This window comes from Drosophila ananassae, chromosome XL, assembly GCF_017639315.1.
Source record: "Drosophila ananassae strain 14024-0371.13 chromosome XL, ASM1763931v2, whole genome shotgun sequence".
NCBI lineage: Eukaryota > Metazoa > Arthropoda > Insecta > Diptera > Drosophilidae > Drosophila > Drosophila ananassae.
This window is the reverse complement of record NC_057931.1, coordinates 9,288,160-9,300,625: the sequence shown is the minus strand read 5'-3', so window position 1 is coordinate 9,300,625 and position 12,466 is coordinate 9,288,160. Positions and strand designations below refer to the sequence as shown.

Sequence of the window (12,466 nt, the reverse complement as noted above, 5' to 3'; positions counted from 1 at the left end):
TAATATAAAAATAAAACAAAGAACTCGAGCGTTAAAACACCTACTAAATAAAAAATAAAACAAAATAAAAATAAAACAAAAAAAAAAAGGAAAAAAGTGGAGAAAAAAGAGGAGAAAAGACGTGCCTGGCAAGAAGAAAGTAACAATTTATCTTCGTTTGTTGCGGAAGTTGCAAGTGCAATAAACAACTTGGCAGGGGGGCTGCTTGTGGCAAGCACACAGGGTTGCCACCCAGCACCAGCGCACACTGTGCAACTTTTTGGTGCAAGAATTTGGGAGGGAGAGGGGAGGGGCGGGGCTAGTTGGGAGATCTGTTTTGAAAATTGAAATAGCAAGGATTTTCAACACGAAACAAAATGGGCATCATTAATTGCTTGCCCCGGATGGTGGGCGTGGCATGTGGCAAGTAGACCAAGGGGAGGCGTGGCAGCATTAGTTGGCTGCAATTAGTCTTAGGAGTACTTGCCTCAAAAGGTGGCAAAGCTTTAAGATTTTTCCATTTTTTGGGAGATATTTTATTAAAAAATTAAATATTAATTTAAAAAATATATAAATTATATAATTTTTAATAAAATATTTAAGCAAGAGTGAGTGAATAAAAAAAAAAAAAAAATATTTAAAAAAAAAGCCAAAAATAAACACTCCTTTTGGGGTCAAGGACACTTGTGGGTCGAAAAAGGGGGTCAAAAGGGGGCGTGGCACATGGCTAATTGCAACTGCCAATAAATAGAAGAAGGGGGGGATGGAGGAGGGGCGGGGGGGGCAAAAGGCAAAAGGAAAAGCAGGATCAAGCGGAGGCCATTTGCCAATTGCTTTTCCAGCACTTCCGTTTCCGCTTTTGAGGCTTTTGTGAGTGAGTGTGTGTGTGTGTGAGAATGTGTGTCAGTGTGTGTGTGTGTGTGCTTAGTTAATGATAATTAGTAGTGCTATTCTTCATAATGACGTTGCCAATGAAGATATTATTGTTACGCAAACACACCACCCTCTACGCTCACTTTAATGCAAATAATTCATTTCATAATCAAGCATGGCAGCATGGCAGCAGTATCTGACAGATACAGATACAAACACACACAGATACACACATACATATGTATAGAAGCAGAACCTCTGATCCAGATAGAGATACAAACACAAACAAGGACACTGATAGCCGTGCAGGTGGCACATCCAGATGCATTGCAAGGCAAACAGTCGAAAGGAATAGGCCTCCTGCCACTCCTGCCCCTCCTGCCCCTCCCCCCTGGCCCTTTGACCTTTTGTGCTTAGGGGTAGGGGACCCTCGTAGGGGTAGGGGGCAACTCACAGCCTCAAACAATTATAGAAATGAAGCCACGCAGGCAAATAATTGGGATTTCAAGCCGACTTCCAGCTCTATTAGGAGTAGGATTTTCTCCTTTCCAAGGATATCCTTTTCATAAAATATTTACAGAAAGGCGGGACATGCTTCCAGCAACCATTTAAGGTATTCCTTTAAACAATCGACTAAGAACTACCCGAGATATGGACTTGGAAAGGATTTCTGGTTGGAAAAAAAATTTTAAAAATTTTCAAAAAAAATTTTATTTTTAGATTTTGATTCAGGATTGTTAGAAATCCTTCCAGAAATCATTTGATATATTCCTTACCAAAATCGGATAAGAATCACCAAAGTTATAGACTTTTTAGTGAAAAATTACGTATACGCCGGGTAGGCTCTCTTAAAAAATATCGAAAAAAAAACCAACAAGAAGCTGGAAAATCCCTTTAAAATACAAAATTTAGGAGCTCTGGCTGTGTGATTTTTGTGTGTGTGTGTGGTAGTGGGGTCAAGTGCAATTAACCCCTTGTTGCCCGAAAGCTAAACTCTCCGAGCTGCCAACTGCCAGAAGCCATCTGCCAGAAGCACAATTAAATCGAGTGCAAACCGCAAACACACAAATGAGAAATGCAGCGAGTTTTCAGTTTATCGGCAGGCAGACAGGAGAGGCCTCTTGGTCCTTTGGCACTTTTCACTTTTCCGGAAATGACTCCACAGGACATTCAGGACATTCTAAAAACAAAACAATGGCGAAAGAAATGCAATAACCAAAAACCGACCGCAGAACAAAACTTTTGCCAGAAAAACAGAAAATAATGTCATTTGGGGAGCAAATATTCACAGTCCAGGGGGTCAAAAGGTTTAAAAATATATAGTTTTTGGCAAAAAATAATTGAAAATTTAAAAAGGCAAGACTTATAATAATAAAAAAATAAATAAATATAAATAGAGGTGAAAATAAATCAGACTTAAGGTCTGATTCGAACTTGAACATAAATCATTAGGGATCTGGATCTCTCCCTATCGATGGGGTATCCTTTTTTCCTTTTGTTGCTAGAAGGATGTGTTATTCCTTTTTTTATTATTTCTTTTTTTTTTATTATTTCTTTGTTAATGCGAATGGGTTGACTGACTCTTAGATAAAGTCAAATTATTCTTCCTTTTTTCCTGTTTATTTTCTGTTTGTTTGTTTGTTTACTTTCTCTTTGTTTGTTTGTTTGTTTGTTTGCCTTTCTTCCCCAGTTCTTGGGCAACTCTTTCTCTTCTCTTTACCCCCTTTTTTTCGCACGCAGCCCAGGCCTGACTGACAGCCGTGTGCTGATATCCTGCCACAGGACCAAGCCAAGCCAAGCCAAGCCAGCGCCGTGTGTCGATGATTTTTTGCGCAACTTTTCACTTTGATTCCGTTTGAATTTCCGCACCTCCGCACACATAGGGGGATTTTTTCGAGATTCAATGAATTTGAGGAATATTTCTCAACGCGACGTCCTTTGACAAACAAATGAGGGAGGGGAGGAGGAGAGGAGGAAAGGAGGAAAGGAGCAAACATATACCCACACGTGTTTGCATTGCAAATCCTCTTCCTTTGCCATTACCTCTTGGTAAAGGACAAAAAGGGTATGCCAGGTTAGCCAACAATTTTAATTTAAATAATATAATTAAAATAAATAATTATAATAATATAATATCTCTAAAAAACAAAAAAAAAAAAGAACTAAAACCACCCACCGCTTAAAAGTATGCTATGATTTTTGTGCGAAGTACTCACCTTCCATTACTCCTTCCATTTCCTTCCATCGGGAGAATAGCGGGACTTGGGCAAGTGGAGCCCGAGCCAGACTCACATGCTATGTGCTCTCTCTCTCCGCTTCTGTTTGCTCATGTAAATCGAGCCTGCCCCACCCCGCCGCCAACACCACGCCCCTCTTCTGAGTTTATTAACGTTGAGTTTTTTTTTTGGACGCCCGCCATTCCGAACATTTTCGGCTTGACCTCCGACCTCGACTCGATGACGGCAAACATTTGCATTTGCATTTACATTGACATTCTCTGCTTGTTACGCGGCTTAGGTAACGGGATTTTTGATTTCCCACCTCCCCTCCTTTGCCGCCATTCTTCCATTCAATTTCTACTTGACGGCCAAAATGTTTAGGGTGGCCCGGTTTTTATCCAATTAGTGGCAGTTCTTTAAAAATAAAATATTAAAAAAATATATATAAGGTTTCAAAGATAAAAATTTTAGTTACAAAAAAAATTAAAAAGTATTTTTATATTTAAAATAATAATTTACAAACCTTTTAAGCATTTTATGCCTCAAAACAGGGTCCATCCTTTCCAATTTCCAAAGCTCCAATTATTTTTCATTCATCAGTTAACGGTATATCTGTAAAGAATCAGAAAAAGAATTATTATTAATATTTTCACAAACTAATAATTTAAACCAAAAGTAAAATAAAAATATATATATAAATAAATTATTAATTTTAATACCTTTAAGCATTTTATGCTTCCACTGTTCTTCGTTAAATAAATTCCACTCCCTAAGCACCTTTCCACTTCATATTCTCTTCCTCTTCCTTATTCCACTCGAAAAAAAAATGAAAAAGGCAAGAAAAGGCAATCTTAACCTCTTTATGCACTTCACTTAATCGATTATCTTTTGTGATTCACTTTCTTAATTGCAATTTAATTATCTCGTTATTATTTTAAAAGGTTTTTCTCTTAAAATAAATCAATTTATGTAATTGAGATTCTTAAGCCGCCGCAATTGCACAAAATTAAGACGCAATTTCTGAAAGCGGAGATCACAACTAGAGATAAGAATCAGAGACATGCTATTCTTCTTCCACTTTCCAATTTCCAAATTCCACATTCCACTTGCACTTTTCTCTTCTCCCCCATTTCTTAGGAACTTCAAGGGGGAATTGTTGACCTTGGCTTATAATTTAACTATTATATTTAACATTTTTTAGCTGATTAATAAACGCACTTGCTTAGTTATTTATTATTTATTAAACACTTGATAGATTTAAGACGTAATTGCCAAAAATTCCAAGACATAACGGGAGATTTGAAAAAATTGCTCTTCTTCTTTCCTATTTCACAACTCCACGTGTTCACTTTTTTCTTTCACTTTCTTTATTCTTTCACTTTCTCACCACTTGCTGTCTTTATTACCTTGTTAATTATTTGTATTATTCATTATCACTTAATCACTTGTAATCTTATTAAAATTAACTATTAAAATGCGCAAAGTTCACTAACCGATTGCCGCGAAAAAGTTCAGAAAAGGTTAAGCTCGGCGCTGTGCTCAGAGGGCAATGAGCGATAAGGAAATTTGGATCTAAGTCTCCATGCTCCTTCCATGCTCTCGTTACGCACCAGCCCCCTCGCTCGCTCCACTAAGCTCCCTAAGCTAAGCTCAGGTGGGAGTGAGATAAGGAAATTTGGATCTTGGTCTCCATGCTCCTTCCATGCTCTCACTACGCATCAGCCCCCTCGCTCCCACTACTAAGCTCTCTAAGCTAAGCTTAAGTGGGAGTGAGATAAGGAAATGTGGATCTTGGTCACCTCTTGCTCTCCATGCTCCTTCCATGCTCTCACTACGCATCAGCCCACCTCGCTCCCACTACTAAGCTCTCTAAGCTAAGCTCGGATGGGAGTGAGATAAGGAAATTTGAATCTTGGCCATCTCCTCCTCCCCAAGCTCCTTCTATGCTCTCGCTACGCACCAGCCCCATCCTCCTCTCGCTTACTCCACTAAGCTAAGCTAAGCTCGGATCATGGCCATCTCTTGATCTTCCATGCTCTCGCCACCCCCAGCCTCCCCTCGCTTGCTCCACTTAGCTCAGCTCAAGCTACCCTGGAATTAATTCCAAAACCAGATTTGATTGTTTTTCTTGATGAATAATTATTTGTTTTTTAATTAGCCCCAATTAGCTGAAAACAATTTTATCAATTCCGCGTTAATCTTAATTCATGTTTATTGTTTTTACTTTTCAGATTTCAGAAAACTTCAGCTGAGTCAATAGGGTCTGCCCCTTTTTTTGCATTTATTAATGGGTATACACCTGCCACTCGCATCCCGGGCATAACCATCCACACAGTAGCAGCCGTCGGGACAGCGGATATGCCGAATCAGGCACGGCTCCCCCAGGGTAGCACACTCAGTTTGGCAGCTGGGGCCGCACGGCAGAAACTTCTCATTAGCCGGGCACTCTCTGGGCGCTGGGAGAGAGAAAGTGAGTGAGTTAGCGGTACTTCCTAGGACATTAGGGTGGACCTAATTCACTCACTAATGGGTATCTGAGCGGAGACCTTGAGCAGCAAGCAGCAGCAACTGAGCAGCAGCAGCGAGATCCGGATGAGTGTCATCTTCAAGTCGTCGAGTGGAATTCAAACTGATCCGATGAGCTCACAGCAACGGCTTTTTATACCCACTAATTGCAGAGTAGTCAGGGTATGATGGACTCTTTAATTGGTTTCAAATTGTAGTCTTTTTTATAAAAAAAAAGGTTTAGAAATAGTATACTATTTTTGGAGATATTACAATAGCAGCTTCCTTTAAGCCTGGTTTTTAGAATTTATATTTAAATTCTAGGTTTAATTTTTTTATAAAATAAAATAAAAATCACTTATTTTGGACTCAAGAATGTGAAATACTTTGAAAATAATGTTTTTAAACGATAAGATTCTTAGGAAAAAGGAATAAGGATTCTTAGGAAAGGAATAAAAAACTATTTCTTTTTAATCTCAAAATCGACTAAATCTCCTCTCAAATCTCCAAAGAAAGCAGGGTATCCCCAAGTCGAATTACCCCCAGAATCGCCCCCAACTATTCAAGATACCGTTCAAGGGGATCCACCCATCAGGTGTTTAAAAATGAAAAACAAAAACAGACCCGCCCGCCCCTCCGGGTAACCACCTGGCTTGTTTACAAAAATATGCTCGCTGCTTTATTGGATACGGTCTATGGACAAATACGAAAAATTTTCAAAACGCAATGATGGCCGAGAATGATGTGGGGAGACACGATGCTGCCCAGGATCACCCAGATCACCCAGATCAGGCGGAGCTGCTGCGCCGGCGTCGCTTGTGCCGCTTGTGACTCTTCTTGCTGGGCGTCCGCCGGCTCCGGGACTTGCTGCTGGACCTGCTCCGGCGACTGCTCTTGGATATGCTTCGGGATCGACTGCGCCGGCTGCTCCGACTGCTCCGCGACTTGCTCCGGCTGCGTCGTCGCTTCTTCGGGCTCTTCCGGTGGGAGGACTGTGATGCTTTCCTACCCGATGCCGATGCGGATGCCAGCGATGCATCCTTCGATTCCTTGCGCCGGTGTCGGCGTCGATGGGAGGAGGCTCGGCTGGAGACGCTTCCAGAACTGCTTCTCGTGCGACTCCGGCTACGGCTGCGCCGGTGGGTTTTGTGTGAACGCGAGGAGGAGGACTTGGTGGAGGTGGCCACCACCTGGACGTCGTCGTCGTCGGAGAGGAGGACCGACGTCGCCGCCGGCGGTGGAAGCGGTGGAGTGGCTATCGCCGGCACGGGCTTGCTGGTGAAGGTGTTGGTGCTGTCGTCGTTCAGCAGATTGTACTTTTCCAGATCGCCGTCATCCTCGTCCTCCTCCTCCTCCTCCTGCTCCAGCTCCTTCTCCTTATCCTTCTCTTTGTCCTTGTCCTCTTTGGCCACTTCTCGAAGCTTCTCCTCCGGCTGGGGCTCACCCTCGTCGTCGTCGTCCGGCCCGAAGTAGGTGATGGGTATGGAGCGCACGGAGTCGTTGGATTCGTTGTCACTGTCCGTGCGAGAAACGCCCGCGGCAGCTTCTGGCGGGTTGGGAGCACTTCCCGGCAACGATGCCGGCGCAGTGGCTCCTTCACCTGGAAGAGGATCAGTAGGATTAAGAAGGATAACCAAGAGATTAGGGAATAGCCACCTTTGATTTGGTTGAGGAATGCCAGGGCCTTTCGCTTCCTCTCCAGCTGGAGCTGCTTCTCCCGGGAGATCATGCCGTTCAGCTTGTCCCGGGCTATCTGGGCCAGCTTGTCCTTCACGCGGTCCTCGGCTAAGGGAGGATCTGTTAGTTTACTGACCAGGATTAGAGGAGAGACACCTACCCTGCCGCTGTTCGCTGGAAGAGGAGGAGGTGGAGGAGGAGGCGGAGGCGGAGGAGGTGCCTGCTTTTTGGTTAGTTGTTCTGGCCAGGAGCTGAGACTCCACCTGCTTGATGGCCCGCTGGACGCTGTCGGGCATGCCGGGACGAACCTGCTCTGATCCTGCCACCGAACTGGCCTCCTCGTCGCTGGCCTCCTGGGGCAGAGTCGGTTGCAGCGGAGTATGTTCGTCTCGGGCCCGTATAGAGAAGCTAACAGGAGCTGGAATGGATCGAGATTCTGTTATGGATCATCCAAATGGGAGAACCTCTAGGACTCACCCTTGTCCAGAGCACTCCCTGCCGCTGCTGCTGCTGCAGCTGCTCCTCCAAACTTCAGACCCTTCTTGGACATTAGAGCAGCTGCCACGGCGGCCGCTTTGCGGGTCTTCTGCTCCTTGGAGGCGGCGTCCACGTCACCGGTGACCTTGTAGAGGTAATAGGCGTAGAACTCGTTCTCCGGCAACAGGAAGCTGAACCGCTCCACGCTCTTCGTCCGCAGCGTCTCCTCGAACTGGCGACCATTCTTGATCACGTACGTGGCTGTCTTGTCGATGATATGTCGCAGATTCTCCTCCGGCACGGGGAAGTTGAGGATGACTTCGGGTTTCTGCGACATGACATGGATAGAGTGGTTAGTCCAGGATTGAGGAAGTCTTAAGGCTTTCTTACCTTCTCCTCCTGTTTCGGCTCCGGCTCCTCCTCCTCCTCGTCGCTTTCGGAGCTGTAGTTCTGGGCCAGGGCCAGAGCACTGGTGTTCTTCAGGAGCTCCACCTGGGGCGGCGCCTCACTCGCCTCCGGCTGCTCCTGCACCGTCTCCTCCTCGTGGGCGAAGGTACTCCCGTTGTATTGGAGCAGAACGGGGGTGAACTCCCCGCCACCCTGACTATGACCCTCGGACCGGCAGCTGGGCGTCGGCGAGGCAGTGCCTCCGGAGTGCTGCGAGTTGCCGGCATTGCTGCCCTCATCCTCTAGGAGTACAGCCTGCAGGGGCACGCCCTTGATCTTGCTGATCAGCTGGGTGTAGGCGCAGTTGGCCGAGGGCTTGTACTTGATGGTGGGCACCGTGATGACCACTTGGGCAGCCTTCCGGCCGCCACTTTCTTCGCCCTGCCCGGCATCCACTGCCGCCTGGTCTGGATCCTGACCATCTGGCTTCTGATCTCCGGGAGCCTCCAAGGCGGGAGCGAACTTGGCCGCCTTGATGGCAGCCAGGAGGTGGCGGTAGTAGGGTTGCAGGTAGCCGCCCTGGGTGAGGAAGTCGAACTGGGGATTATTGGCCTGCTTGGCCTTGATGAGGATCTCCATTTGGGCGCCCTGGGTGGCGATGAATCTCGCCGTTTTCTCAATAATCGCATGCTGTTTCATCGTCTCCGGCTGTAAGGACATGGATTCAATTACATGGTCCTTGGGGGATCAAGGATCTGTTCTGTTCTTACCAACTGCATGCCCAGTGGAGGCACCATCATCAGGGTGCGTGGCAGGACAAAGGGCTGTTCGCTCTCCTCCGAATCGGGCGAGAGCTGGGCCGTCGTGGTGGAGGACCCAGCTGATCCCGTTGCTCCAGCCTGGCCATCGTACTGGAAGCCCACCTGGCTGTAACTGCCACCGGAGGTCTCCTGCTGCAGCCGTTTCAGGTCCTCCTCTGGATCAGGACCAAAAGAAGAAGCAGAATACAGAAATGGGGTTAGTGATCGGGGGTGGGGGAACAATAGGGCTAAAGGGAGAGAGGGAGATGTCAGTAGTTGGAACGGAGAGAGACGGCTAGAGAGCAAGAGAGCAAGAGAGGGAGGTCCTCTGGCACGGGATTAGTTCCAGTTTCTGGAAATAAAGCTAGGAATCTGTGGGGGGGAAGTTCCAAACCTGACCCCCTGACCCCCCTTGGAAGTGTGTGAGACACTCACCTTGCTGCAGACGCAGCTCCTCCTCGTTGTTGTAGAGAAAGAGATAGCGCTCCTCCTCGCACAGCTGCTCGGCCCGCTGCTCCTCGGCGCTGAGGTACTCCAGGCGGTTGCCATAGCCCCCCGGTGGCGCCTCGTGTGGCGTCAGTTCGCATAGGGCGCCCCGGACATCATACCTGATAGTTTGTTTCCAGTTTTTTTTTGTTTTTTTCCCCAAAAAAAATTTGTATTTTTTTGGAATACGGAGTAACGGTTGTTGTTGTGTGGGTGGCCATGGGCGGTGGGCGGTGGTTGGGAGGGATGATTGAGAGTCGCGGTGTGGATTGTGTGAGAGCCGAAAGAGAGCAAGCAGAGAAATATAAACAGAGAGCAGAGAAAGGCATTATCAGTCGATTGGCAAGAAGAGGGGCGGGCGGCGCGCCTTGCGAGCGGAGCGGGTGGGGGCGTGAAGCAAATGTCCGAGCTTCCAATATCCTGGAATATCCAGGACAAGCTCTCTCTCTCCACTCGATCTTTTTATGAGCCAAAAAAAAAAATAAATACTAAGAAAGATAAAAAAAAAAAGATATACATTTGCTTCACACACTCGCTCGCATATAATTATAATTAAGTCGATATATCATAGATTATATTATCATTATAATGCATACTGTTCAGATTAGATTAGGTTTAAGGCTAGAGATCGTTCATACATACCGCTCCGGTGGCTAAAAAGTTAATCGGTTTACATTTAAAATGGTCAAAGAATTACAGTTTCAAATTGTTTATGGATAGAGATTACAGTTTGAGAAGCACTGAAAAGAGCTGTTATTACAATGGTGTGGTGTGTGTGTGTGTGGAGTGTGTGTGTGTGGTGTGTGTTGAGTGTATAGTGTGTCTATGTGTGTGTTTTTATGTATCTTCGGCTTAAAATATTATTTAAAGTCGAAAAATTCAAAAAAACAATTTTTTTTAGAATTTCAAAAACGTTTTTTGAACATTTTTCAAAACATTGCATTACAGTTTCAGTATTTTTAGGTCTTATTTACATATATAGCTCAATGTCCGAGTGTCTTTGTTTTAAAATATTATTTAAAATCAGTAAAAACTTCAAAAAACACTTTTTTTTAGAATTTCAAAACAGTTTTTCAAAACTTTTCAGTATAGTTTCAGTATTTTTAGATCTATTTACAAAAACAGTTCAATGGCCGTGTGTCCGCGTGTCCGCTTGTCCGTTTGTCCGCCAAAGTCATACAATTTGGCTTCAAAAACGTCTTTTAGTAACAATCTTTTAGAATTAGTCTCAGAATTATGTAATTCAATCATTTTAAATGATTTTGAATCAGTTTTTAAAGTACAACACATATGTAAGACGTATTTTAGAGATTATTGTAGAATCTTCTGGTTAAATACAATCAGGGAAGAATTCTTTAGTCTCTGGATGAGACTGAGATCCAAGAAGTACAAGGAATTCTTGGGAATAGAGATCTATAAGTTCTCAAAAATCCCAAAACTCTCTTTAAAAATTAAGAGAATTAATAGGAATTTAGAGAAGGCTTCCTATAGAGAAGATTTCTTTAAAGAAAAGCCTCTAATCTCGGCAAGAAATCGACTCTAAAAGCCTGAATCTCTTAGGATAGTAGTTCTAGGGAAACACCTCCACTCGTATAGCCCTACATCCAGTTTGGGTGTGCTTCTGTGTGTTCTTGTATCGGAGGATCCTAACCAGGACACACTAGTTGGATGAGTTTCATGTTTGGTGTGTTCTGTGTGGACATGGATGGGTGTGGAGGTGGAGGTGGAGGTGGCGGTGGTGGTCGGGTGGTGGACATGGATGTGGTGATTGGTGGTGGTTCTTGTGGCGTACTGATTATCGTATAATTAATGCTCGGGCCAGCCCCAATTATTAACCTGTCTATCTTGAGATTTACATCGCCCATCCAGGGGATCAGCTGCCGGCCGTGGTCCATTTCGCGCGCCTTCTCATCATCCCGGAAGATTTTGCAGGCATATCCGAAGACTAGCAGCTCCAGCGGCGGTTGTCGGTTGTTCTCATGGCTATAGGATGCTCCAGATCCGGTGCCAGTTGTTGCTACAGTTCCGCTTCCATTACTATTGCAGTTGATGCCGCCTCCATGGCCGATCGAGGTGGACACCAAGGATGTGCCCGTTTTCCGGAGGATACCGCCGACAGAGCCACCTCCGGCATTTCGTACATTGTAGGGCATCATGATGGTAGTGGTGGTATTTTGGGGGACAGGACCAGGATGTCCCGGGGATTCAAGCGAGATGCGATGGCTCCCCTCTCTCTCGACCGCTCTAGCTCGGTCTATCTCCCTCACTGTGTCGGTCTATCTCACTCTGGCGCTGTATCGGGGCCTCACTCACTGTCTCCGACGCAGGACTAGCTCTTGGTTGTCCTGGCACTCGTCATTTTACGTTGAATTTCTCAGTTTCTGGATTCTATTTTGTATGCGAAGTATGCCTTCGTGGCAGAGTGACCAGACCGTGCGATTGCTTCCTCTTCCACGAGCAAGTTTCTAACCATTCGCGTTGCAGCGCGGGATTTCAGTGATACCAGTCTGGCTTATTTCAAGCTATATTTTCAGGATATAGCTACTATATAGTTCTGATACTATATAGATCGGATACTATATAGATATAATATGCGATGTAAGAGCAGATGGCAATTATAATACTTTTATCAAAACTTTATAAACTATACTATACTTTTTGGCACAAAAATTTAGGCTTACTTTGGTTTTATGATAGATTTTTCAGTTTTTATGGGGTTTTTTAGAGATATAGTAGACATGTGCAGTTTTCTATATCTATATATAGCTCCAATGATCTGAACTTCTTAGTCTTGTAGCTAAGGATATAATAGTTATACAAAAAAAGCCATATATTTCTAAATATATCATAATTATTTCAGTTTTTATATGGTTTTTGAAAGATATAGTAATATCCATCGATTTAAATAAAATTTATACCTTCAAGCATGGCAATTTTTAAGTCTTTTAACTGAGAGTATCATAGCTTTAGAGAAAACTATCCATATCATAGAAAAAAAACTATATAGTTAGTAATATATCATGAATATATCACTTTTATGACGAATTGAGAGATATATTTAGG

The 12,466-nt window shown here is 44.4% G+C and overlaps 2 protein-coding genes and 1 non-coding gene across 5 annotated transcripts in view; all 3 read right to left on the bottom strand.

The window, feature by feature from the left end:
- Window positions 1-4,841, bottom strand: part of LOC26513822 — a 33,420-nt gene extending 28,579 nt beyond the window's left edge. The window contains exons 1-4 of one of the 3 annotated variants that reach the window (XR_006507655.1): window positions 4,478-4,841; window positions 3,791-4,091; window positions 3,595-3,683; window positions 3,069-3,485 (exon numbers count right to left, since the gene is read on the bottom strand). This is a non-coding gene — a transcript (uncharacterized LOC26513822). Of the gene's footprint in view, window positions 1-3,068; window positions 3,486-3,594; window positions 3,684-3,790 lie in introns of all 3 variants that reach the window. The other 2 variants (XR_006507656.1, XR_006507654.1) reach the window with 2 other exon arrangements.
- A 417-nt stretch (window positions 4,842-5,258) lies between these two features.
- On the bottom strand, window positions 5,259-6,023 carry LOC6504796 (inducible metalloproteinase inhibitor protein). Its single transcript, XM_001966324.4, has 2 exons — window positions 5,596-6,023; window positions 5,259-5,527 (listed from the first exon to the last, which is right to left on the bottom strand). The coding sequence occupies exons 1-2, from the start codon at window positions 5,672-5,674 to the stop codon at window positions 5,325-5,327; spliced, it is 282 nt and encodes a 93-aa protein (XP_001966360.1). The 5' UTR covers window positions 5,675-6,023; the 3' UTR covers window positions 5,259-5,324.
- Window positions 6,024-6,229: 206 nt separating this feature from the next.
- On the bottom strand, window positions 6,230-11,874 carry LOC6504795 (protein suppressor of white apricot). The gene is made up of 8 exons (XM_001966323.4): window positions 11,240-11,874; window positions 9,353-9,525; window positions 8,888-9,093; window positions 8,121-8,825; window positions 7,731-8,058; window positions 7,414-7,671; window positions 7,233-7,361; window positions 6,230-7,176 (listed from the first exon to the last, which is right to left on the bottom strand). The coding sequence occupies exons 1-8, from the start codon at window positions 11,557-11,559 to the stop codon at window positions 6,365-6,367; spliced, it is 2,931 nt and encodes a 976-aa protein (XP_001966359.1). The 5' UTR covers window positions 11,560-11,874; the 3' UTR covers window positions 6,230-6,364.
- Window positions 11,875-12,466: the final 592 nt, after the last annotated feature.

Coding starts and splice junctions, on each gene's coding strand:
- LOC6504795 (XM_001966323.4), bottom strand. CDS start 11,559: ATGATGCCCTACAATGTACGAAATGCCGGAGGTGGCTCTGTCGGCGGT. Junction 7,672..7,730: donor AGGGAGTGCTCTGGACAAGG/GTGAGTCCTAGA, acceptor GATCCATTCCAG/CTCCTGTTAGCTTCTCTATA. Junction 7,177..7,232: donor ATTCCTCAACCAAATCAAAG/GTGGCTATTCCC, acceptor ATCCTCTTCCAG/GTGAAGGAGCCACTGCGCCG.
- LOC6504796 (XM_001966324.4), bottom strand. CDS start 5,674: ATGACACTCATCCGGATCTCGCTGCTGCTGCTCAGTTGCTGCTGCTTG. Junction 5,528..5,595: donor CTCCGCTCAGATACCCATTA/GTGAGTGAATTA, acceptor TCTCTCTCCCAG/CGCCCAGAGAGTGCCCGGCT.